This window comes from Asparagus officinalis, chromosome 10 (genome assembly GCF_001876935.1).
Source record: "Asparagus officinalis chromosome 10, Aspof.V1, whole genome shotgun sequence".
Taxonomy (NCBI): domain Eukaryota; kingdom Viridiplantae; phylum Streptophyta; class Magnoliopsida; order Asparagales; family Asparagaceae; genus Asparagus; species Asparagus officinalis.
The window spans coordinates 4,679,958-4,707,043 of record NC_033803.1 but is presented as its reverse complement, the minus strand read 5'-3'; the positions used below and the strand labels follow the sequence as shown (position 1 = coordinate 4,707,043).

Sequence of the window (27,086 nt, the reverse complement as noted above, 5' to 3'; positions counted from 1 at the left end):
TCAGTTAATGTTTGAGGGGAGATAGGAGAGGATGGAAGGAAAGGAGAACACTAAGATGAGAGAATATAGAGATGTTGAGGAGAGGAATGTGGATGGAGAATGAGGAAGAGAAGGTGGGTAGGTTGAGGATTTTGGGAAGGAGGAAAAGGAATGTTGAGTAAGAGATGATAGAAAAGGAAGACGAAGCATATAATTTTTAGAGGGGGTGGGATGGTGGGGGGGTTGGTTTTTGGTGGTTAGGAAGGAGGAAAGGGGACATGGAGTAATTTTTGGAAGGAGGAAAGTGGAGAGGGTGTGAGAGAGGCAGAAGAGGAAGATGAAGGAGACGAGGGGTGGGGGTGGATATGATTTTTTTTTAAATATTTTGAATTTTAGAGGGAAACTTTGTAAGTGTGAGAGATGTGAGGGGTACATACGAAAAAATTCATAATTTTCCCGCTCAAATTAAAACTTCGATGACCGGAGTTGGTGTTAACGGTTAAGTATACAAATTTATAGGTATTAACCACCGACGTTACTTTTTATGTCTTATTAGTTAGTGGGTGTTATTTTATAAACTTTACAGGCTGAAAAGAACCGGTCCCCAAGTTAAAAAGTGACGAGCAATACACTAAATAGGTTCATATCCATCAAACTAAAGCCGCCAACTAGCCCGTTTAAATTGGAATTAATACTCCCCCCAGCCCATTTAACTGGAATAGACACAGGCCAAGGCCCATTCAATCCCTTCCCATGGCCCACCACAATATTTAACTCGCCAAACTGACAAAAAAAAAAAACCTCGTTCGTACGACCGCGGTTAACTAACTCCTGCTCTCCCTCTTTTCTTCTCCCCCCTCGTTCCTCCCCTCCCCAATTTTAACAACTCCCAAATCTGAAAACAAAAACCCTAACCCTAATTCTCACCCCGAAAAACCCCCAAATCCCAAACCCTAACCCTAGCAATGGACTCCCAATCAAACCTCTACGAGACCGCGTCTCAGCCCGACACCACCGCCGGCGATGCCTACACCTTCATCGAGTTCAACACCCAAGGCGACGGCGAAGACGACGAATTTGGCGGGTACCCCGAGTTCCGCGAGCTCTCCCAGGCTCCCCGCTCGTCCGCCTGGCCTCCGCCGCCGGCAGTCGCCCTCCGCACTCCGACCGACCGCCGTCCGACGTGAGCCCTGCCCCTTCGTCCTCGGGAAAAGCGAGATCGGCGCCGGACGTCGATCCGCTGATGGCGGGCATTGGGAACTTGAGTTTCGAGGAGACGGGCGATGATGAGGGTTTTGAGTACGGGAAAGGGAGCTTTGTTGAGCACGCGTGTAGGTATTGTGGGATTCATAACCCGGCTTGTGTTGCTCGGTGCAACATTCCTTCGTGCCGAAAGTGGTTCTGTAATTCGAGGGGGCATACTTCGGGCTCGCACATTGTGAATCATTTGGTGAGTAGTGAATTTTTTTTTACTAATTGTGAGTTGTTTTATTAGTAATTGTGGATGAATTTTTCTGGGAATATGAATAAAGTTCAACATTTATTAATTATTCAGTCTGTACGTATCCTATGTAGAAGTGCGACTTTATTTTACAGACTATAACGGCTGTCAAATCTCATTGTTGTACATAGATATATGCATGCAAAGAAAAAAGTTTCTTTTGAAATCGGATTCTTTTAGTGTTGATGATTTATGTGGCGGAGAAGAGACACAAACCATGTACTTAGTTTACAGTTTCTTTCACATTGGATTTGTGGGTTTGATGTTATAGTTTTCCCATTATCTATATTGCGCAACTTGCTTGATCATGAGGTGGAGCTCATCATTTTCATAGACACAATGTCTTCAGTATTGGTTACGAGGCTTAAGGACAGAAAAGATCTAGGGCTACATGACATCTCATTTATTAAATTGATTAATTTTCATTTATTAGGAGGTTGACCATTGATTAAACATTCTAGGAGGAAAATTTCCGATCACAAGGAGATCTATTTTAGAGTCAGCCTCTCTGGGTCACAGCTGTTTTTAATTGATTCATAGTAGCTTTGCCTAAGGTGCCAACATTGTTGATATAAGTGTGATATAGTAAAATAGGAGATTTAGTTACATATAGTCAGTTTTCCATATTGCTACTACCCCAAATGTTTAGCTATTCATCTTAAGAGATGCTTGGGACAAATGTTTCTGTGAGAAGATTTAAGGACATGATCTCGTCTGGACTTGCTTGAATTTTCTTGAAGTTAATACCAGACCCTAAAAGGTTTAAATTGGTGCTTTTGAATTTCACGTTGACTGTATACATGTATGGCAACAGTGGGAAGTTCTTTCTGGGTTCACTGACATTCTGGGGATAAATCTGAGTGCTATAAATGACCATAGCGATGTTTTGTGAGATCAAGCGTCTAAAAAGCATATTAGTAAGAAATAGTGTGGTTAATTGTCTAAACTAGGTGCCTTCTTTGGTGATGATGCCTTATCACAGTGCTGTAGCAGTCACATAATTCCTTTTGAATGATTTTGGAGGATTAAGTTGTGTCCCAAATTAAAAGTTTATTGTAGTTTAATGATATATCTTCAGTAGAAAATTGCACAAAATTAATTCAGCATCATGTAGATGTGAAAATAACATTGGTCTGTAAACATCATGACCATATGTTAAGAAAATGCTCAAGGAAACGGTTATTTAGTGTGTACTAGTATGAAAATTTAGTGTTACTATTCTCATGATACTACATACATCTTAGTTGATGAGCTTTCGTAACGTGATAACATCAATAGTTGGTTGGACACGAGGAAGGTAACATGTATATTCATGCATAAATTAATTCACTAATTGATAGCATCAATAGTTGGTTGGACATGATGAGGATAGCATGGATATTCATAGGGATACTATGGTCAACGAATTGCAGTCTCAACACTCACCCACAATAATAGGACAAGGGGTGTTAACGGCTCGGATATGACTCGGGTATGATACCCATATTCGCTTACAAATCACAAATACGGATATGGATACAAATGTCTCAATAAGGAGAACTCTTCGTATCCGTTAAAATCGGATATGATATGGACACACATGCGGACATCCAGTGTTATCGAAGGTGCGAGCCTCACTGCGCATCAATGCTCCATGTGATGCAAGGCAATGGCGAAGCGCCCTGCATTTGATGCGACAACACATTTTGCGCCTCACAAATGACCTTTGCTGCAAGACATTGCCTCTTATATTTTTATTTTTTAAAATTTCAATCGGGTCTTTATACCCGATAATCCATATTCAAAAAACAAAGTAAAGCCATTATGGTTTTAGTAACCGGATTGAGGACCCTAAGTTTTACTTCAATATTATGATTTGACTTTTGATTTGGAAAATTATGAACTTCGCTACTATGTTGGATGTGTTACATTAGGAATTAAGTCCTTATTTTGTGATTTCGTAGTAGATATTGTTTATCTTGACATGCTTTTATGTGAAAATACACAAACATGTTCTTTCATGCTTGATTATCTATCTTGAAAAATTATGTGTTCAGTGTGCACATTGCTTCACTTGGGCACGCGCATCACATTGCACATTGCGCATGTACGCGTAAAGAGACTTTGTGCCCCGCATTGCGCCTCCTGCTTCGATAACACTGTGGATATGTATGCACATACAAAACGGATGCGAGAAAACCAAATAATATTGAAAAATAGTTCGTATGAGACAAGAGAGTTAATTAATATGTTTGTTAAATCTGAAAAACTAAGATTATATCTTTTGATCATCAAATTAAGTCTCAATTCCATTAATCTAAGGATTGAAACTATGTTACCGGGTACTTCTATAATGAAGCCGTACCCCGTACCGGACACGTACCCGACACTTTCTCGTACCCAAACTTCATGGACACTTCTTGAATATATGCATATATGTATTACAACATGTACTCAATTATACGATATATGTGTTAATTTAAAACACTTGTCAAAGACTTCCTAGACATAGAGCTTACACTTCACATCCGTCTTTTGAAACTAATGAGATACGGGTCGGGTTCGTTTCAGTCCATATCCAAGTTTAAAACTATATAGTTAATGGGTCGTTTAGATGTCTAGTAAAAAAATGAGTAGTGTACAATTCACAATAATCAATATGATAAAAGAAACTCAAAAATGTGATCGGAATTTGAATTCTAATGACACATGAAGCGGAAAATTTTTATCTCATGTACATTATTAATTCAATATATATATATCCGCACCCGTACCAATACCCGTGCCCGTTTCCATGCAACTTAGATTGAAACAATTGCAACTGTATGATCAACTTATATTCAGATATTTCATATACGAATCCAGATATTTCACTATATAACCATATTCGTAATCGGTGTTTAGGCTCGACCAACCCGCATTTTGGCTCAACCAAACTCATCCCGATGCAGAGTGGATCAGATTCAACCCGCTACAATAGCGGGCCGCAGGTTCGGGATGGGTTGGACCCTAGCCCATATGGGCTAACCGCTCACTTGATCCATGAAGTCCACTGAGCAAGCTTGGACCGTATGTGGGCGGGTTGGCTTAGACCCGTCCCGTGGGCTCGTCCAAATTAAGTTTTTTTTTACTGTACAAACTGTGGTTACAGTTTGTTATAGTTTCTTTTATTCTTGTATTGTTTAAAACTCGTGGAGCAATTATTTATTACTCGTGGACATAGAACTTGCTCCGAATGATATTAAATCTCTATGTTTTCGATATTTTCCTCTATCAATACATATACAATTTTACTTAATAAAATTATTTTTTTCCATTTCTTATAATCGTTAGATAGTTAGTTTGTTAATTACATGTAGTTTTTAAGTTTTAAACAATACTTTGAAAACTATCGTAACATAAAAAAATAAAAAACCAAAACATAGTGACACGGGTGGGCCAGCTCGTGCTATGGTCTGTCCTGTTGTTCCTGAACCAGTGAGTGCGCTGGATCAATCTTTAGGCTTGAAAACAAGCGCCCAAAGACGGCCCACTGGTCCCGCTGTGAGCCATGAGTTGACTTGCCAATCCACTGGGTCCGCGCGGGACAGCCCGTGGGACGAACCAGCATGTCCCACTGCCCACCACTACCTATGGGAGCTTTAACACGGATGCCAAAATATTTAAGATCTGATTAGAAACAAAAAATGCAACCTACTTCTCTATTATTGGCTATTGCAAAGTCCTGAGTGTATGCTGCATCACCATATGATGAGCAGGAAAAACATGCTAAGTATCATATTTAAAAGAAAATGTGAGAGCACAAAATGTTAAATGCTTCATCAAGCCTTTCAATTCCAATCCAATGGAATCTTTTTCCAAAACACCCTTCCATAGTCAAAGTTTTACTAAAGATTCAAAATTACTTTGTATTGACTTTTCAGTTACTCTTTTATTGCTCATGCCAACAAATCAAATAGTGCTGACTGTAAATTGGCACCATCATAGCTGTTAATTTACTCCGTCGTTTACCTTTTTGACCCCCCTTCATTCTTCTTTCTGTTTGCCTGAGTGCAAGGAGCTAGAGACTTGTTTCTTAAGTGTTCTTTTCCTTTTGGATATTTTTAATTGAGTTTTGAATGACATTTTGATTTTATCCTGGCTTTCAGACCTTGAGCCTGAGGATCAGATGTTTCCACGTCAGCCAAAAGCTAGCACAATCTTCATAACTTATCCTAGCCCAATATATGATTTGATTGTAGGATCTTGATCTGGTTGTGTCGGCTAGTGGATTTGTTATGTTCTTCTATCTCTCAAGTACCTTTGACCCTATATTATTCCCCAAGTCAACAACCCTGATCCCAGATACGTCATTTCAGTGTCACTTCTTACTATAAATATTATTTGACGAAATAAATGTGTCCAGTTCCAAATATAACGTCTAAGCAGCAGGAAAAGTAGAGAAAAGAAGGGGAAGAAAGCAAATAATAAGAGCAAATTGATGTTTTGGCAAGACTATCCTGGAGCAAGGCCCACGGTGGCAGAACGCACATGGATATGGGCGTAATGGCTTGAGGGGGAGAGGGGACTATATGAAGTGCAGTTAGTCAATCATGACATAAAAATACTGTCATCAAATGCTGGTCATAGGGAACTTATACCTGTAAATGCGAGATGGTTTATAAATTTTCTGTTGGAAATGTTCATGCGCTTGATACATCTGTTCGCATGCTTATTCTTATTATTGTCTACATTAAGAATCAGGTGATTTTTCTTTCCAGGTTCGAGCAAAACATAAGGAAGTATGCCTTCATAAAGATAGCCCACTGGGGGAGACTATACTTGAGTGCTATAATTGCGGTTGCAGGAATGTCTTTCTTCTCGGATTTATCTCCGCGAAAACAGATAGTGTTGTTGTTCTCTTGTGTAGAGAACCTTGCTTGAATGTCAATGCACTGAAAGACATGAACTGGGATCTCAGCCAATGGTGTCCCCTTATTGATGATAGGTGTTTTCTCCCTTGGTTGGTCAAGGTTCGAATTTCTTGGTTCACAATCTTTTTCTTGCATGGCTATGCCTACTAAATACTAAATTATTCATCTCTTACAGGTCCCTTCTGAACAGGAGCAGCTTAGAGCATGCCACATTAGCGCTCAGCAGATCAACAAGGTTGAAGAGCTGTGGAAAACAAATCCGGATGCATCTTTGGAGGATCTTGAGAAGCCAGGAGTGGATGATGAACCCCAGCCTGTATCCTTGAAGTATGAAGATGCTTATCAGGTTCTGGATTTCACTGATTTACATTCAATTTTTGAATTCAAATTAACTTCAATAGGAGTACAGGATTGCAACTTTTGATCCAACCTATTAAGCTGACCTTACCTGCAAAATGTGACTGCAATAAATACTCCATTTGTTGGATGGGTATGGCTTGGGAATACAGAATTGCGACTTGGGTAAGAGAACTATGGGTATAGACGTATAATCCTCTCTATGCATGACCCTAGTCCATTCCTGTTGCATGCGATGTGGCAGATTTTATGGTCAATATTCATTATTTATTGTTGTCAACTGTTTTGCTGGGACTCCTGTTGATGATGATTTAACAGACTTTTTTTTTTGCTTGAGTGCTAAAAATCAATAATTGGTTCAGAGGTTTAAGGAATGAAGAGGTTGGGAGATCAATAAGCTGTTGAAGGGGGTTTGACTCAGTAGGTGGTATGGGTCAAGCAACAACGGCCTGCAATGATAAGTTTGGTTATAGTCAAGCCCATTAGCCCATGTATCTAACTATTAGTAGTACGCTTGAACACGACCTCTACTTCCACATCTATGCGTACTATGGCCTTTGTTAGAGGTTTATTTTATCAAGCATTGTATTCATTTAAATAACTGATGAGTCTTTTTTTTGGCAGTATCAAAATGTGTTTGCACCCCTCATTAAACTTGAAGCTGATTATGATAAGGTGTGCTTGTTATTGTTGAGTTATTGAAGTTTCTTTTTGTAATTTCCAACATATATTGATTATTACCTGACGTTTAATTCATGTAGTGGTACACTACGATTAATTAATTTGCTGAATTTCATTATTTTTAAATTCAATTATAGGCGATGAAGGAGTCACAGACCAAGGAAAATGTGACGATACGATGGGATATAGGGCTTAACAAGAAACGAGTAGCCTATTTTGTGTTTCCCAAGGTTATGTGGTGAACATGACTTCTATCTATAATATCAGGAAACTTTATTATTGAATTGACTTTGTTATTGATTTTGTAAGTTTCAGGCAGACCTCCCTGGTTTTCTTTCCTAACATGTGACTTACTATATAACTTATAGGAGGATAATGAACTAAGGCTTGTTCCAGGAGATGAGTTGCGTCTGAGATATTCAGGGGATGCATCTCATCCCGCATGGCAGTCTGTGGGGCATGTGGTATGCATGTTGTATATGCAACAACTTCATAGTCTAGTTCTTCTCTGTTGACCTTTCTTTAGCTTCTGCCTGTCTGGTGTTCAGTGTTATTTCTCAAAGCAGTCAATTAATATTTGCTTCTAACAGTCTGCTCACTACAGTTTTGTTTCCTTCTAAAAATGTCAGATCAAGCTAACTGCTCAGGAGGAAGTAGCACTGGAACTCCGTGCAAGTCAGGTAATATCATTGGATTAAGCACATGAATTGGTTGTTGTTTTAGCTTTGTCAGAAGGATAACATGCTTACTTTTATTTCCTTGTCTTCAGGGAGTCCCTGTAGATTTGACCCATGGTTTCCAGGTGGACTTTGTTTGGAAGAGTACTAGCTTTGATCGAATGCAAGGTGCAATGAAAACTTTTGCTGTGGATGAAACAAGTGTCAGCGGGTGAGCTACATGTCTGAACCTTGATGAGTTTGAGCATGATTATGCCTTGAGTGAGATATTAGGTTCACATGTTTAGTGAAGCACGTAACTTGATTTTCACCCTGTTGCACACTTAAAAAGTGAAAGTCCGAAGCATGGCCTTTTAATGTACAGACATAAACAGAAGATAGAGTTGGCTTGCGATATTATGGGCAACATATGTTCCTGCTGTGCTAATTTTGTTTAAATTTTGGCGCTGAAACATCATGTAGTGTTAATAGCAATAGCGGTGAATAATTATCATGGATATGTGTGGCAACCTATGTTATTAATGTATTTGCTGATCCATCTTGACAATCAGATACATATACCATCACCTCTTGGGACATGAAGTGGAACTTCAAGTTGTACGCAATACACTACCTCGTCGTTTCGGTGCTCCAGGTCTTCCTGAACTAAATGTATCTCAGGTTTGTTCATCTATAGTTTTTTTTCCCCTTTCTGGTGTATTTGTCTACTAGTACGTGATAACATCAAAATTATTGATTGTGTGTGGCCTGAAAATAATGTTTAGTTTCTCTCTAGCCACTTTTGCAATGGTTTTTTAAGTCTCTTCTTGGATGTGTGTCACATATTTGATGATATAACCATTGTCGTGTGGTTTTATTTCAATCAAATTCATTTGATATAATGTCATGGAAATTCCCAGAAATGATAATTAGGAGTTTCTGAAATATTGTATTCGAGGTTGCACTGGATATGTTTGACATGGACTAGAATGCCATGTAGAAAGATAGTCAGATACAACACCTGATTTTGATTGTATGTTTTCTTCATTTCTTCTTGAGCTACCACTTTATTAGAATATGGAATCAGATATATGTCTGGGAGAAATCATTCATTTAAGCAATGAACTAACTGAGGTCAATAGTTTGGAATTTTGTGAAACAACATGAACATTCCTTCGGCAATGGCCATCTTAAAGACCTTGCCAAGAGATTGAATAATTCTTGTCATTTCAGCACTGAGTTTTGATGGTTGTATAACAATACTTTTACTCTCCTTGTATCACAGTTCTGATAAGTGCTTTTCACCTATTCTTCACTATCTGATTTTTGGTCTTCTGTGGCCTTTAATGTCCAAATCCTTTTAATTTATGATTTTCAGAAACTTGCCCTCGTCCTATTCAATTGAAATTTCAGCATTAAATTCTTTAAGAGTGCTGATTTTCTTTTCTTTATGCTGCGCTCTTTTTATTTACATGGATACTCTCTTTTTAACTAGCTTATGTGTAGAGATTGCATTTTTTTTCATAGGATGCTAATATTGTAATTCTTCAATCTAGATCTCTAGGCGAAGTATTGTTTTTATGTCTGTTAAGAAATGACCTCTTGGCCTGGTTAATATGTAGGTTTTTGCTGTTAAGACTGTCCTTCAGAAACCAATTAGTTTGATACAAGGGCCTCCTGGCACTGGGAAAACAGTTACATCTGCAGCAATCGTATACCACATGGCTAAACAAGGACAAGGACAGGTATGCTGCATATTTTGAGAACCTATATCACATTGTTAGAAGTCGTATACCCTGCGTAGTTGACTCTTTCATCGCTTTTCAGGTCTTGGTATGTGCTCCGAGCAATGTGGCTGTGGACCAACTGGCTGAAAAGATAAGCTCAACTGGGTTAAAGGTAATAATTTTGGGACTGTTTACTTCCATCTATTTCTATCCCGTATTGGTTTTTCATTTTTATTTTCATATTGGTGTGTTTGTTTGCTTTTTCTCTTTCACCTTTGCTGATGCTGTTTAATGATTCTCGAGGATAAAAAAATTGGAAAATTTTACATGGATAATATCTTGTCAAGCAGTTCGCTTCTTGATCCACTTGATAGAAGAACCCACTTGATAAAAGAGCACAATTTAGTGATCTTAATGAATTTATTCTCATAAATCTTGGCAAATGCTACATTGAATTATTCTTGAAATTTGCTTGACGCTACACACTCTCCCAATGTTTTAAAAATAGACACTGATACTTGTACACATGAACCTTATTTGGTCCAATCTAGGAGAATTGGAGCATGCCTATCTGATAGCACGCAAAAAAGTCTGATAGTCTGCTACACACTATGTTACTTGGGTACTTCTATTAGGAAGCCGTACCTGTACCCTACACGTGCCTGTACCCGTACCCAAACCTCTTGGACACTTTTTGAATATATGCATTTGTTTATTCGGTCATATACTCAATTTTATAATATCTGATTTAATATAAAACTCTCCTTATACACTTCTTGGATGTATGTTCACATCTATTTCTTATATATTGATCTTATATAAATTATTAATTTCAATACATATAATATACATAACACACACACACACACACACACACACCCCTTTTGCAAATTCGCCGTGTGCCATAACTGCACCTGTACCCATACCCATGCAACTTAGGCTACACATCTGCATGTTATGGTCCTACATGCTAATTTGGTGGTATTTTCTTGACAAAGACGTGGGTAGGTAGGTGGCGGCGGCTTTTTTATTTTTAGGTTGGGGGGGAGGGGTTGTTGGGGGGTTTGTGGGATGTTTGAGCAAAAAGTATAACACAGCAACCAAGATCTGGTCCAGAATATCTATTGCAGAAAAATATGTAAATAAGGGCATATATGCCAAGAAAAACAGATTGCAGAAGGAAAAAAAAATCTTTCACAGTATTGATATTTCCATTTTTCTGCTGTAGTCGTTTAATATTTCTTTAACTGCAAATGAAAATAATATGTAATAAGGTTTCTTCTTACATGCATAATTGCAAAGTCACAGCTTGGTAGTGAGGTACGAGCTAGGTTAATGATTTTTAGTTCAGTTTTATTGGAAATTTATTGTGCTTGGCTTCCATTTGAAAACTAGAATTTAGCAGAACTTCTCTGCTATTCCACTTATGCATTCTACATTCTACAAGACTTGGTACTATTTTCAGCTTGTTTTTTTTGGAGGTTAGCTTGTTGGTAATTAGACTTAAGTGATGTGTACAATGAATTCTTGTCTACTTTTTTATTCCCTTCTTCATGTACACTGTAGGTTTTAACTATGGTTAGTATGAAATACGGGCTAAGTTGTATATATTTTGTTGCCCTATAATCGTGCATTACTTGCATTGCTGCAACCATGACAGAGAAGCAGTACTCCAGGTTAAGGACAAGGAAATATTTGTAGACCATAGCATGGTATATGAATCTGAAATATCTATAAATTCTATAAGTTTCCATTTCGCAAGAAAAATATATATATACCCATTGCCACCAAGGTCTGGTTCAGGGGTAAATTTGGTTGTTGGTCGATGGGAATTCACATGTTCTAGACCAGGATATGAATTTGGTTTATCTAAACAATCAATAGGTACCCATTGCACAAGCAAAATGTATATTCATAGCCACCATGATCTGGTTCAGGGGCAAATTTCGTTGTTGGTCGACAGGAAGTCACATGGTGTAGATCAGGACATGGTTTGTCTCAAGGAAAAGGAAAAAAAGCGCATGTTGTAGATCAAGACATGGTTTCTCTCAAGGATTTTTGGTTGACAGTAGGGATGGCAAAATGGACCCAAAACCAATTGCCCACCCATACCCACCCGCCAAATGAACCATCCAAAAAAAATTACCACCAGCCCCCTGAAATTTTATAATTTGCAAAAAATACCCTTAAAAGTTGTAGAAAATGAGAAAAACACTCTCAAGACTTCAAAATTACCAAACAATCTTAGAGTTTTCTAAACTTGCAAATGATATATGAAATCTAAAAAATTTCAATAGTCCCCTATAAATTTAAAATTTGCGATTAACACCCTCAAAGTTTTAAATTTTTAGAAAAACACCCTCCATAGTTTAGAATTACAAAACCATCCTGAAATTTCAAAACCTACAAATGACACATGAAATCAAAAAATTACTAGCAGCCCCCTATAAATTTATAATTTACAAAAAGCACCCTCAAAGTTTAAAAATTGCAAAAAGCACCCTCAAGAGTTCAAAACTACAAAACAATCTTAGAATTTTCTAAACTTGCAAATGAAACATGAAATCTAAAAAATTTCGGTAGTCTCCTATAAATATCAAATTTGCAAGTAACACCCTCAAACTTTTAAAAATTGCAAAAAACACCCTCAAGGATATATAAATATAAAAAGTAGGCGCTCACAATTCTTCGTCGGCAGGAGATATATGCGTGTGCGGCCAAGTGTAATTTGCAAAACTTGTGTCTATTGCGCGAGAAACAGGAGAGAAAGAGAGCGTGTATTGTTATCCGGCGTGATAAAAAAATTTCAAGGAGAATTACTTGGGGACACTCTGTAATTAAGAACAAACATGAAAAAAATAATAGACTTTAACCAACAACAAATATGAAGAAATGAACAATTACGCTCATAGCTCATGGATTTTGAACCCCCTGAAAGTTTACAGAAAAACCCCTGAAAGTTTACAGAAAACCCCCTGAAAGTTTGCAGAAACCCGCCTGAAAGTTTACATAAAAACCCTAAAAGTTTGTAGAAAACCCCCTGAAAGTTTGCAGAAAACCACCTAAAATTTTGCAAAAAACCCCCTGAAAGTTTACATAAAACCAGTAAAAGTTTACATAAAACCCCTGAAAGTTTACAGAAAACCCCCTGAAAGTTTACAGGAAAACCCCTAAAAATTTGCAGAAAACCCCCTAAAAGTTTGCAGAAAGCCCCCTAAAAGTTTGCAGAAACCCCCTGAAAGTTAGCAGAAACCCCCAGAAAGTTTGTAGAAAACCCCCTGAAAATTTATAGAAAACCCCCTAAAAGTTTACCAAAAACCCCCTAAAAGTTTGTAAAAAAACCCCTAAAAGTTTACAGAAAACCCACAAAAAGTTTGCAGAAAACACCCTAAAAGTTTGTAAAACCCCCCCTAAAAGTTTGCAGAAAACCCCTTGAAAGTTTACAGAAAATCTCTTGAAAGCTTATAGAAAACCCCTAAAAGTTTACCAAACCCCTGAAAGTTTGCAGAAAACCCCCTGAAAGTTTGCAGAACCCCCCCTAAAAGTTTGCAGAAAATCCCTTGAAAGTTTACAGAAAACCCCTAAAAGTTTACCAAAAACCCCCTAAAAGTTTGCAAAAAAACCCCTAAAAGTTTACAGAAAACCCCCTAAAAGTTTACAGAAAATCCCCTAAAAGTTTGCATAAAACCCCATGAAAGTTTGCAAAAAACCCTTAAAAGTTTACAGAAAACCCTCTGAAAGTTTGCAGAAAACCCCCTGAAAGTTTGCAAAAAACCCCCTAAATTTTTTGCAAAAAACCCCCTGAAAGTTTGTAGGAAACCCCCCCTAAAAGTTTGCCAAAACCCCCTAAAAATTTGCAAGTAGATCCCTGAAACTTACATATATATAGAAGTATCATAATCATAACTAAATAGGTTATTGGGTCACCCATGAACCACCCATTTAGTAAATGGGTGGTTGAGAACCGACCCATTTAGCAAATGCTAAATGGGTCATAAATGGTTAAGTGGTCATAAATGTGCCCACTCATTTATGACCCAACCAAGACCCAACCAAAACCACCCATTTGACATCCCTAGTTGACAGTAAGTCACATGTTGTAGATCAGGACATGGTTTGTCTCAAGGAAAAGGGAAACAAAAAAAAAAATCACATGTTGTAGATCAGGACATGGTTTGTCTCAAGGAAACGAAAAATATATCACACACCTGCTAGGATCCATGAACAGTTTTGTCAATTACATATGGTGCAGCAGAAGCAACATGCAATCATTGGTAGACATCAAAGTTTATGATACATTTGTCTGTACTGTGGTATGCTCAAGAAACTAGGACACCGTAACAGGGGATGATTGCTGCATAAATGGTGCTATGTTCTGATTAGTTCAAAGTGCAATTATGATCTTACTATTGTAAATATTATCCTGTCATGTTGAATGTGTACAGGTTGGAACAACCTTTCATTTTAAGCCACCATGTTAACAGAAGATGTATAAATATAAGAAGAGGACATATAACCATAGAACCCCTTATAGTTCATCAGAAAATTTTGGAACTTTGACAAACCGCATAATATATGTTATCATGAAACATATCACAATAATACTAAGACATTGTTTTTTTTTACAGTATCAACATTCAAAAATCTTTATCATTATATTTAAATATTTTCCATCCTGTGAATATTGGTTTGTAGGTTTGGTTATATATTTTCCCCAATTAGGACTTTGGTTATTCCCTGTTTCACGACATAGGCTTATTTTCTTTCTATTGTTCACCTTCCAGGTTGTTAGGCTTTGTGCCAAATCAAGAGAGGCTGTCAGTTCTCCTGTGGAGCATTTAACACTTCACTATCAGGTTACATGGGTTTCTAATCTCTTGTACACATATCATGTAAATTTCCAGTCCCAGCTGTATTACTGATGGCATATATATCTATTTCAGGTTCGACATCTAGATACATCTGAGAAAAGTGAACTTCACAAACTCCAGCAATTAAAAGATGAACAGGGTACTTAATGATTCTTGCCAAACGCTCACTAGTTGTTTTTAGTTTACCATTTTTAGGACAACATTATGATATTTAGGATCTTAGTTCCTACTTAGATAATTCCCCTTCCCCTTTACTTTTTTTGAATCGTGTTTAGGCTTATGTCATGATATTTCTTGTCATAAATTCATTGGATAATGATACGAATAGACCCGTCCCTCTTTGAATTATATTTTTTGGTTTCCATACTATGTTTTAAATAGATTCCAGGAAAAAAATATTTAGAGAGGAAAGCTGGATTTTCCTTCAATCTTAAGCTTTTGGTTTCTTGCTTTTTATTGTATTGGCTCAATTACATATGGTTCCTAAGGGAAAAGAGTAATATGACTCGTTTTTAGGTGAATTGTCAAGCAATGATGAAAAGAAGTTTAAGGCATTGAAAAGGGCCACTGAAAGAGAGATATTACAGAATGCTGATGTCATTTGTTGCACCTGTGTTGGTGCGGGCGATCCTCGACTATCAAATTTCCGATTCCGCCAGGTGGATAACTTATAAAATATGAGCCTTAACTCGAAACTGAGATTCTCTCAATTTTACTAAAGATTATAACTCTATTTGCAGGTTCTTATTGATGAGTCTACTCAGGCAACAGAACCTGAATGTCTTATTCCATTAGTTCTTGGTGCGAAACAGGTAGGTGGTGCCATAAAATCTTTGTAGAACTATGTTGTTCTTTGTTGGAGGTTGTTGTCTGATCAGGCGTTTATCTTAAATCAGGTTGTCCTTGTTGGAGACCATTGCCAGCTTGGCCCAGTCATTATGTGTAAGAAAGCAGCTCGTGCTGGATTAGCTCAATCTCTTTTTGAGCGCCTTGTTCTTCTTGGACTGAAACCCATAAGACTTCAGGTGATAACTGTGCTTTTACTTTAATATTTCTCTAATCTTGAAAAGTTCTCTTAGCAGCTAGGCAGCCATAAATTTCTTAGTCATCAGATATCAATCTTTATTATGCACCTGATTACCTCAATGCACTTGCAAGTTAGACCTAGTGTATGGTTTTGTAATGTGCGCTTAATTGTGCAGAAGTCATTAATTGCATATGCTCATGTATTATGCTTTATTATGTTGTGAAGAAGGAACATATAATACTCAAAATTTGGAGCACATGATGGAGTGCAGGAAAAATAAGAATTTGCAGAGCCAGTATGTAATATAATACAAAAGGAATGCTATTTAGATTATGAAGACAAGGGAGTTTGTTAACTTGTAATGCGGAAGAAAAGGTGGGAAAGCTTCAAATCTACCTACGGAATTAATCTATAATGTGCCAAGCCACCTACCTTACCTTTTTCTTCATAATCAACTGGAGTAAATGCTGCTGCCATATAATATTTAACCAAATGCTGCTGCTGAATAATTATGGAGCTAGACTATATAGTTATTGGTATTTCTAGCTCTCAGATTCTCTGACAATTAAGTGTAGTTTCCTGATGATTGACCTAACTCGAATGATGGTGTCTGCTTGAAGATTTTTTGTTTGTTTGTTTGTTAGTCGTCATTTTTGCTTAAGATCCATTTATACAAAATGATGATTTTCAGTGGCTACTTGGCATTATTATGACAATGCTTCGGTTACTTATGTGACTGATGTCGCTGCATGAAAAAAATCCATTAGATTCTATTGGGTATTGTTACATAAAAAATGTGCAATTATAAAAAAAATTCTTACTTTATTTTATTTAAAAAAGAAACAGAAAGTGTTTCTTCTTTTTATATCTTTGTATGGATTACAAACCATACTTAAGTTGTTTAGGCTACGTTTGGGAACTTGGATTTGGGCCTGGATTTGAAATCCAGGGCAGCCCAAATCCAAATATCTCGTTTGGATTTCAAATTTGGTTTATATTTTAAATTAGATGATTTTGTAGAGTTGGATTTTGAAGCGCAATATTATGGATTTGAAGTCTCACCCTGACCCTTATGATTCATCAAATCCAATCCCCTTCATCTCAATATCTCATCGATCTCTGTCTCCTCAAAATCCTGATTCTCTCTCTCTCTCTCTCTCTCTCTCTCTCTCTCTCTCTCTCTCTCACACACACACACACATACACACACACACAACCCTAGACCCAGTCGATTGCCACCTCCAGCCAACGCCTCGCCTTCGACTCCGGCCCCTCTTCTCCGGCGACCTATCCTCCCTCTTTCCTTTGTCTCCGAACCTATCATCCCTCTTTCCTTTGTCTCCGGCCGTTCGCAGCCCCGAACCATCGCCTTGAACTCTTGATTTCAATCTCGAGCTAATTACTTCAGCTTCAAGAGGCAGTCCATGCTCGAGTGTCGCACCCTTGATTTTCCATAATCCTCAAGGACTTCTGAATTGAGGTTTGTATATATACCAGGCAATCTGTTGGCGGTGTTTGGGGAGCTTGCATCATTTTCATGCTTGTGGTCGACGATATGAGTTGTTTAATTTTGAGAAAGTTGGGGATTTTTCTTATATGGAGTATTATAATTTTGCCAAGATTGGAACTTTTAGGGGTTAAATTATGAAAGGATCAAATTTGGAAGATAATGGTTTTAAAACTGTAGTTTGAGCTTGTGGCTAAATTTAGCATGCTATCTGTATTGTTTGATTATTTTGTGCGATGGAATCTTATCCATGTAGAATCACCTCTTTTCTTGACATTTTGCGAGTGTTATACTTCAATAATAATCTTTATGAAACCTTATTGACTTTGTTCATGTATGTAATTAAGAATCAAAGTCACTTTTATTCTTATGAATGTATGATCATATATCAGCATTTTGTTTATATCAACGGAGAGATGTATTTATAAATGTGCCCATATTCTTTTTCCTTGTGCTTATTTAATTACGAACTTTCCGTGATTAGTGGAAATTCTACCTGAGGTGAAGAACGGACAGTTACTTTGAAGTTGTAAAAAATGAACAAGAAAACGGAAGGATCAAACAAACCCATATTAATTGATTTTGGATATAATTAGTCTGTCAGAAAAATATATCGAAATGTAGGATTTAAAATTCCTTCATCTAGCAAAGTATCCAAACACATGATTTATTAAAAGTTTAAAACCATGGATTTGAAATCTTAGATCTAAGATCTGTTGATTTCAAATATAGGCATGAAATCCAAATTCCACTTCCCAAACGCAACCTTAGGGAAATGTTTCAGTCTTCATTTACTTGTCACAAAACAACTAATGGAGCTGTTATTCACCAATTGCCAACGAATTAGGTTAAATTTTTAAAATAACCATAGTGTTAGGAGATTTTGAAATGCTAAGGATTTGTAAGGAAAAAGGGTGGGCAGTAATTTTAAGTATTATCATTTTAGTTGGTCACCGTTAAGTGTCAGCTTTTCTTTCATCAACATGTATAATTATATTAAGCAGCCTACTTATGGGGTAATATCGTTTATTTTGAAGACTGATATAAAAAATATGTTTGCAGAGCGCACACATTTAACTGTTCTAGCACTTAATTTCTAGTTCGTGTCATAACCTGTTGAGTAAACTAGTTAATTTCTTTACCAAGATCATCTCCTCCACTGTATTCTTTTTCTCGTTACCGTATCTTCTCTTTATTCCTTCAATCTGGTCCAAATAGTATATAGTTCTATGTTTACTGACTATTAAATGGACTTTTTACTCATTTTTGTCATGGAGTTACATTTGAGATGTCTTTGAAATGCTCTCTATATGCATTGTACTTTTGATACCAATTATCAATGCATGGGCCATGACCTAATATACAAGGAATTATAATTATATATTGGTATTTTTGTGGAGTTGAATTTGAAGCATATATTCCATATTGTGTGACTAAGTGACTGCCGATCCCTTATGTGTTTTGTGTATTTCGTTTTTGATCGGTTTTGTGCAGTGTAGAAAATAACGTGTTCTGTAGCGCAAAATAGCGCATAACGTAACTTAGCGCCACCCTGTCGTTACGTAGCGCTGGAAAATAGCGCAGAAACAAAATAACGTACGCTATTTTACAAATAGCTTACGCTTTGTAACACATCTTCGTAGCGCTCTATAGCTTAGATTAAATTATTCAAGGGCTGGGATTGATTTTTAAAAGAATTTTGATGGCTATGATTGAGTTTTTTTTAATTAATCAGATTTTGCACTGAAAAACATTAAAAAGAGATCAAGGAATTACTAATTACTTTTTTTCTAATTAATTAGATTTAGAAGTAATAAAAACTGGTACTTTTCTTTCAAAAATAAAGTTGTAACTTCACTTGGATTACTATTATATATATTTTAGATTTATGATGTACTATTACCTATTAGAACTTACTGTGATAATGTGTGATGTATATTTTTTTAATGACTATGCTTCTGGAATGACTGTTAAGGCATACATGGTTGATTTTGTTGTGAATTTGTGATGATATATTGATTTGTGATAGTATTTTTATGATGATATGCTCGAAAACTGTGATGATTATTCATATTATTTGATTTTGAATAGTATGTATCTATAAAAGATTTAAATAATAATAAATTATTTAACCTACGTTAAGAGTATGCTATTTTGCGTTTTACGTTAACCGGAGGTGAGCGTTACGCTATGCATTATCGCTATTTTCAAATTGGTTTTGTGTACTTAAAACGTTACTTATGATGTTATTCTTTGGTAGATCTGTTCTGTTCTCTTTGGCAGTAGATAAAGGTCCTATATGTTTTCAGGTTATTGTGTTTTGTTCATGATAATCCATCATTCACATGCAAATATCATTCAACTTGCAGGTCCAGTATCGCATGCATCCTTCCCTATCTGAATTTCCTTCAAATAACTTCTATGAAGGTACCCTTCAGAATGGGGTGACCGTAAATGAAAGACAAACATCTGGCATTGATTTTCCTTGGCCAGTTCCTACACGTCCTATGTTCTTCTATGTCCAGGTATCTGACATCTTCTTTCTTAATTTGTCTTTTCTTATCCTCTGCCTACTTGTACATATGAATTCCTTCTGTGGTATATATGCTTATGCTTCCATTGATCATGGAAGATGGGGCAAGAGGAGATTAGTGCAAGTGGAACATCATATTTGAATAGAACTGAGGCTTCAAACGTTGAAAAGATTGTAACGACATTTTTGAGGAGTGGTGTCATACCTAGTCAGGTACCCTTGGATGTGCTGTGATTTCACTTTTTTTACATACTTGTTTTGTTGCATATGTAATGCTTGCATCTTTTCCTTGCAAAATTTTGAACATTGCAGATAGGAGTCATAACACCATATGAAGGACAGAGAGCATATATTGTAAATTATATGTCGAGGAATGGCTCTCTGAGACAACAGCTGTATAAGGAAATTGAGGTTGTACTCTAACTTAGCTGTATTAGTAGCTATTCTTAGATATTATTACTGCAATTCTGTCTACTTGTTGCAGGTTGCCAGTGTTGACTCTTTCCAAGGAAGAGAGAAAGATTACATCATCTTGTCTTGTGTGCGGAGCAATGAGCATCAGGTATTTCTCATAGTTGTAATATAATTGCCTGTGTGCATTATACTTGTTATTACTTAAATTTTACTCCTGACTCACTGTATGTGAAAGGCACCTGTTATATTTTCTAACCATTCACAATAATTTTGAATTAAATTCAATTCATTGACCTTGAAAAATATTTGCCGAATGGGGAGGAAGTAGCTGCTTTAAAGTTCCATATTTGCCAAATAGATAGTTTGTTAGCTGTAAGTTACATCCTGTTGGATGCTATATTGAATACCATACGTATTTTCTTATAATGGAAACATTTCCTGTTTGATGCTGTAAGTTAGCTGTAAGTTGCATTCTGTTGGATGCTATATTGAACACCATAAGTATTTTCTTATAATGGAAATATTTCCTGAAGAAAGTCAATGGTTAGCTAGCTTGAAACATATGTATTTATGTTTTTAGTGTAATTCAAAATCATATATGACATAAATCTTCACCTTTTTCATATGTCCCTCCTTTTTAAACTAAAAATCATGTTTCTGAAGAAATGAAAGCTTTTTGGGATTCTGATGCCATGGCTGGTCCAAAGATGAAGGTAGATAATCTGGATTATTCTCCAGTAGAATTGACAAGAAGAATGATCACTGGAATAAGATTTTGTTGTTTATGAGGAAAAGGATTGCTATTAAGGTCGCTAATTAGAATCTTCAGGATAATGTCACTTGCTCATACCTTTATGCCTGCCTGTGAATGTCTATCATGCCCTTTCATAATCTTACTTTATGATATTCAAAGACCTGGTCAAAAAGTCACTTGCTACGTTTGTTTTCAGGGTATTGGATTTCTTAATGATCCACGTAGGTTAAACGTGGCCTTGACTAGAGCTCGTTACGGCATTGTTATCTTGGGGAATCCTAAAGTCTTAAGCAAGCAGCCACTATGGAATGGCTTACTAACACATTATAAGGTACTTATATTTTTATTACAGCATCTGCTCTCCTACATGACTGACTCGTTCTGTTATCAGCATTCAACATGTGTCCAGTTAACTTCTGATTTTCTGAATCTTGTTTTTTTTGGAAATTCATGTGATGTAATTTATAATTACAATGTATAGAAATTACTTCCCAACACTAATTGGAATGCTCAACTTGACTGCACAGTCATCCTGTTACGTATGGAAGTATGTTGAAGAATTTGCAATGTTTTTCACCTTAAGAGGATGGATGTGTTCTGTGTGCAATTTGTCGGAACATAATTTTTATGGTTTTTTATTACACGTTTAATTTTATTCATATACAAATAACAGCTCAGTACATATAACTAAAGAGATGATTGATTTTGAATACAGGGTTCAATATAGTGAAGACACTGGTTGATATTATTAAGGAAAAAAGAAACACTGATCCACACATTGCCTTGTACTCATGTATGGATTTTATTTCATTGTTCATGTATGGTACATTGACATTATCGCATTATCCACCAATCACAAGTTAACCATGTTGGATGGTAGCTTCGAATTTATAGGCTGATTGACCATAAGATCCCATGAGGTGTCTACAATATCAATTATTGGTTGGATCATGATAGGTTATGGATTCATACAGTGTCACACTATAATAGATATTTGTGTACTCCATATTAGATGGGGCAAATTTGTGAAAGATGAGAAGAATAGAGGTCTCAGTGGAGAGATGACTATATGTTTGCTCAGCTTTCTTTTATTAATTTTATATTCATTCATGCACTAAACTGTAAATCATTGTAGTACTTTTATTCTCGGGTTTGCAATCAGAGAACAATCTAAAAATTACTGGTTTTAGAATAAATGGCCAAATATGAAAATTTCTCGTTGATGTTTGATTTTAGAGGGAGCTTCAATCTTCAATATTATGTTTGTGTATTGTGTGGCTATATCTCTTTCCACAAATCTTGCATAATGGCTTCTGTCTGAGCATGGAAGACAGATGGACAAACAAAATTATAGGTTAATGTTGAAGAGACTGAAAACTGAAACTTGACACCCTTAACTAAGGAGATGTAACATAATCACCATGGCTTTTTCATTACAATTGACTCCTAATCCATGAGGACTTTTCTGCTATCATTAGATTACTAAAGAATTGGCATGGCTTATTTTGGATATTAGATAACAATTTGTCAAAATACTGTATATAATTGTTATTTTATTTCCTTATTCCTTACATTCAGGAACATGAATGCCTCGTTGAAGGGCCTTTGAACAATTTGAAGCAAAGTATGGTACAGTTTCAAAAGCCAAAAAAGGTATAACGCTGGCAGTGTTCATTTTCTGTTGCATGCTTTTTTGTTTCCTCTCTAACTGGGTGCATCCATTTACAACCTTATATAGATATTTCTTCATCTCTAACATCCCTTTGGATGATATTTTCACATTGAGCAGGTTTACAATGATCGTAGGTTTCTATATGGAGCAGCTCCTGGTGACAACTTTGGGCCTGTCAACTCATCAAGTTCGAATCCCGATAAGGGAGGAAGCCGCAATAGAGGTATTTTTTCGTCAGTTGACTTTATATACACTATAGAAAAAGTTCATCTCTGACATAGCCACCAGTGCTATCCAGATCTTTTTCATGCTTTCAGATCAAGTAAGAGGACATTAATATGTGACTTTTATGCTTGTTTTGCTAATCTATTATTAAATTGTACCAGGTCATGCATATATGTCATTTGCTCCCCCAAATGGCACCCATAAGCCTGGAGTGCACCCATCAGGATATCCTCTATCAAGAATCCCTCTCCCTCCTTTCCCTGGAGGCCCTCATTCTCAGCCGTATGCAATTCCGACTCGTGGAGCTCTTCATGGACCTATTGGAGCCATTCCGCAGGCCCCTCATCCAGGAAATAGAGGTTTTGGGGCTGGGAGTGGTAATGCTGGTGGCCCTATTGGTGGTCACCTTACTCATCAGCAAAGTTCTCAACAAGCTGCGGGTAACCATGGCTCTGCATTTAATTTCCCTGCTTTGGACAACGCTAATAGTCAGCCTTCTGTTGGAGGTCCCCTATCCCAAACTGGATTTATGACACAGGTCTGTTTGCTTTTATTTTGATTTCAGCGTTAAATTACAAATATATTGTGATGGCTGTTTGACATGCTTTCATTTCTTTCACAGATGCCAATTCATGGGCTTAGCCAAACATTTCCAGAAGGATTTCCTATTGATAGTATGTCTCAGGTATTATCCGTTCCATGATTTATTTTTTTCCCTTTCTTATCTACTTTTGAGACTAATTATGTCATATTTGACATTTCCTTTATTTATTAGGAATTCCTTGGCGATGACTTCAAAAGCCAGGGATCACATGTTGCATATAATGTTGCTGATTTTTCTACTCAGGTGTGTCAGTCATTTTGTGCTATGTCTCGTCCTGTTACCTCTTAGTTTACTGTGACTGTTAATAGACTTTCTTTGATCTTCAAGTTACTAGAATAAATTCCATTGTCCTCTTCATAGTTCTAATGCATTTTCACTAGCCATGTTCACCACATGTTATTATTGCAAAGAGACAGATCAACAACTAATGCCTAAAATTGACAGAAAATCATACATGTTTTTCCCTGAATTGAAGGAAATCGGCTATATTACCCTGTAAGGAAAATGCTGATGTCTTAAGATTTTTAGCACTCAGCAAGTCGTATGGTTTATATTTTTATGTTATTCACTTTTACCTTTTGTCATTATCTGATTTGTGGTTCTGTTATGAAATTATCTAATAAATGCCAAGACTATTCCTGTACTGTAATTGGCATTTGATTTTTCATTATTCACCTTGGAAACCCTCTTGATTCCTGTCCGTGACCCAGTTTCCTTCTTCAAGTATTGCTAAACTGTATATGCTAATGATGATGATTAATATATTTGCAAGGGCTTCTTTGATTATGGTCGATGTTGCCCTTCAATAATAAAGAGAAAAGAAAAAGAAAAAGAATGACAACTCTTGATAATGGTTCCAAATCTTTAAAAAATGAGATCGCGTTTAGCTGGTCTCTCTTTCATGCCATTTGGCATACCTCTATCAACTAGCTTGTGTATGGAAAAACTTGAAACAACTCGATATTCTATTTACAGGCGTCACAAAGTGGATATGGTGTTGATTACCCGGGACCTCATACAGGGTTTACCGGAAGCTTCCTAAACCAGAATTCACAACCAGGATATTCCCATTTAGGCAGTGGAAATGATTTCATGTCACAGGTGGGAAATTCTTTAAGATTTTACATATTTCACACCAAATTGCAGTTCTGTATGAGTGCACATATTGTGTTCTTCTTCTCCTCCTCTTCTTTTAAAAAAAAAAAAAATTACCTTGGCTTAGTTTTTCTCAACCATTCTACTCAGGATTACATGTCTCATGGATCGCAAGGTTTATTTACACAAGCAGGGTTTAATGGTCCATCACAAGATGAATCTTCACAGAGCCATTTTGGTGTGTCGGGACCTCCTCTTCAGTCGCAGGTAATTTTGCAGTCTCATCAACTTTGGTATAAATAAAGAAAAAGAAGAACTAACACTTAAAGAGCTTTCCAGGGCCACATGAACCCTCTTTACTCTCAGCCCTTCCCTCAATACAACTCTCAACCTATCAATATTCAGCCTCCACAGCAGCAGAACCAGAGCTCTTCAAAGCAGAAAGTTCGCTATAATGGATGAAATATACTAAGTAAGTTATTTCGATTGCATTGGGCCATATTTTTGCAACGCTCGGTATGGTTCTGGAAATGTCCAGAGGAGGAGGAGGATTTCGGTGTTGGCCTCCCCCATGATCCTATGGTATCATATTCAAGGAATTGAATGGGGACAGGCTTGTAAAGCTAAAGCTGAGGAAAGGATTATACTATACCAGTCTCAAAACAGATATCACCATTGTCATCGAAAGGTTTCAGGTATTTGAGGATCGCTGCAAGAACTGTAAGGGCTCTGAATTCTTTCTGATCCTGTATAGAGAAACGTTATAGGCTGAGCAGGAGATGGTCAGTCATTTTGTGCACATATAGGAGTAGTTTGTGTGGTATACAGTCAAGAGGAGCTGCCATATACTTACATAATCTAATATCATTATTCAGCACATAGCAAAGGTTGGTTGATCGGTCGAGATAGATTTTTTGGGGGGTGTGTTTCATAGCAAGCGGAATTCGTTATATGTGGTGTTATCCTCTTTCTACTTTTGAATTCTAAAAAGAGTAACGGCAGTTTGTCTATTGAGTTTGAGGGCTGAATGATTTTCCTCTTCTAGTAAGCTAAAATTTATTTTGGCAAATAAAATGCCTGGTTAAACTTAAAAAAAACACAGTTCAGCTGGCAAAGCTTGGTTATATATATATATATAAGCTCACTGCAGTGTGAACGCCACCGTTCCTGCTAGATTGTTCAATACTCCATATAGTCAGAAGAGGGAACTTGAAGTTTTCGCTGGGCTCGGATATGATGCTCAGCAATTAATAACGTCCTAGAAAGTATTTATAAGAGAATAAAGGTCATTTTTTATATCCATATAAGTTTAGGGAGTCTTACAAAAGGTTTGAATTATTGCTCACAATATATGCAATTAAATGAGCCAACTAAAAGGAATGATTGACACGTATTGTTCGGTTAGCCAGTACTGTTGCCAATATTGCACCCATTGCCGTCCCAGCAATAAGATGTGGATTGTACAGTTAACATGGGACTTGCTAATTTTAGCAAAAAGAGAGAACGCATTAGAATTTCTCATACATTTTTTTTAACAGTATAGGGAACAAAGGAATTAATACTTCAAGGTAACGGTAACTTCATTCTAATTGCTTCGACATCCCTGCTCTAAGTCATCATTGATATTGTCATGCTGAATAATCGCAAAAGCTAAAAACGCACAGAATGAAAGCTCACTATGTCCTTTCTGATACACGTCAAAGAGCTGAAAGTATAATAAAGAAAAGGCCAGTCCGTAAATAAGTGAATATTAACCCCTTTCAAGAGTTAGGCATAGTACATTAATCATCACAGTACATCTCTAAATCTTATATCGCAGTCTCCGCCGAACAACCTGCAACATGGTTTTGAACTAATGTAAGCACCGCGCGAAGCATACAGGCGCCAAAGGAGCATTGCTCTTCACGAGCATGAACAGCTGTAAGCACCCAGCATACCTCCCTTTTCTAATGATCATCTTGATAGTCCGGATTCTCTCTCAGGATAACAAATCCTTCAAGAATAGGTGTGAGCGGGATATACCTGCAAAGTTTGAAAAGCAAAACCAGCTGTTAGAAAGGAATCAACTTAAAAAAGTAAAAAAAAAATAACCAATTTGACATGTCATACTTCTCAGTAGCCAGCTCAGCTCGGTCCCCTGCTGCGAGCAATACAGGAGTAGAGTGGGTTTGGAAACCAGTGATGGTCTTCGGTCGTCCAGCCTGGCCCACCACATCGACGGCCTGTCCGACGCGTACGGGGACGGAGAGTGGCTTCAGGTTCTCATCTACAGTCATCAACATCCTTGGCTGCAATATAAAATCAACAGATACAGTTACAACAATAAAGCCTTCATCCTAATTTTTTTTTGTATTGGCTAAATGAATCCCATTGTTCCCTTCATTCAATTCCGTTGAGGCAACCTCCTCCGTTAAGTTAATTATTAGGATTAATTTCATTTTGGTACCCCAAATTTACCCTCCTCTTTCACTTTGATATCCCTGTTTAGATCCCATTAGATTTTTTTGTTGAATTTGTATCATGCGCTTAGCAACCAGGTAAAATGGTTATAAATGTATCACATGCTAAGTCCATGAATAATTGTAACAGAA

At 36.9% G+C, this 27,086-nt stretch overlaps 1 protein-coding gene across 1 annotated transcript; it reads left to right on the top strand.

The window, feature by feature from the left end:
• Nucleotides 795-25,505, top strand: LOC109825010 (regulator of nonsense transcripts 1 homolog). Its single transcript, XM_020391672.1, is given in 30 exon segments — nucleotides 795-1,119; nucleotides 1,122-1,429; nucleotides 6,220-6,471; nucleotides 6,548-6,718; nucleotides 7,354-7,404; nucleotides 7,548-7,640; nucleotides 7,779-7,874; nucleotides 8,040-8,090; nucleotides 8,180-8,298; nucleotides 8,639-8,747; nucleotides 9,689-9,811; nucleotides 9,894-9,965; nucleotides 14,578-14,649; nucleotides 14,737-14,803; nucleotides 15,181-15,323; nucleotides 15,405-15,476; nucleotides 15,561-15,689; nucleotides 19,568-19,723; nucleotides 19,831-19,944; nucleotides 20,044-20,142; nucleotides 20,216-20,293; nucleotides 21,096-21,230; nucleotides 22,478-22,552; nucleotides 22,689-22,794; nucleotides 22,958-23,334; nucleotides 23,419-23,481; nucleotides 23,572-23,643; nucleotides 24,376-24,501; nucleotides 24,646-24,762; nucleotides 24,835-25,505. Coding segments are annotated over 30 exon segments (3,744 nt in total). The 5' UTR covers nucleotides 795-944; the 3' UTR covers nucleotides 24,958-25,505.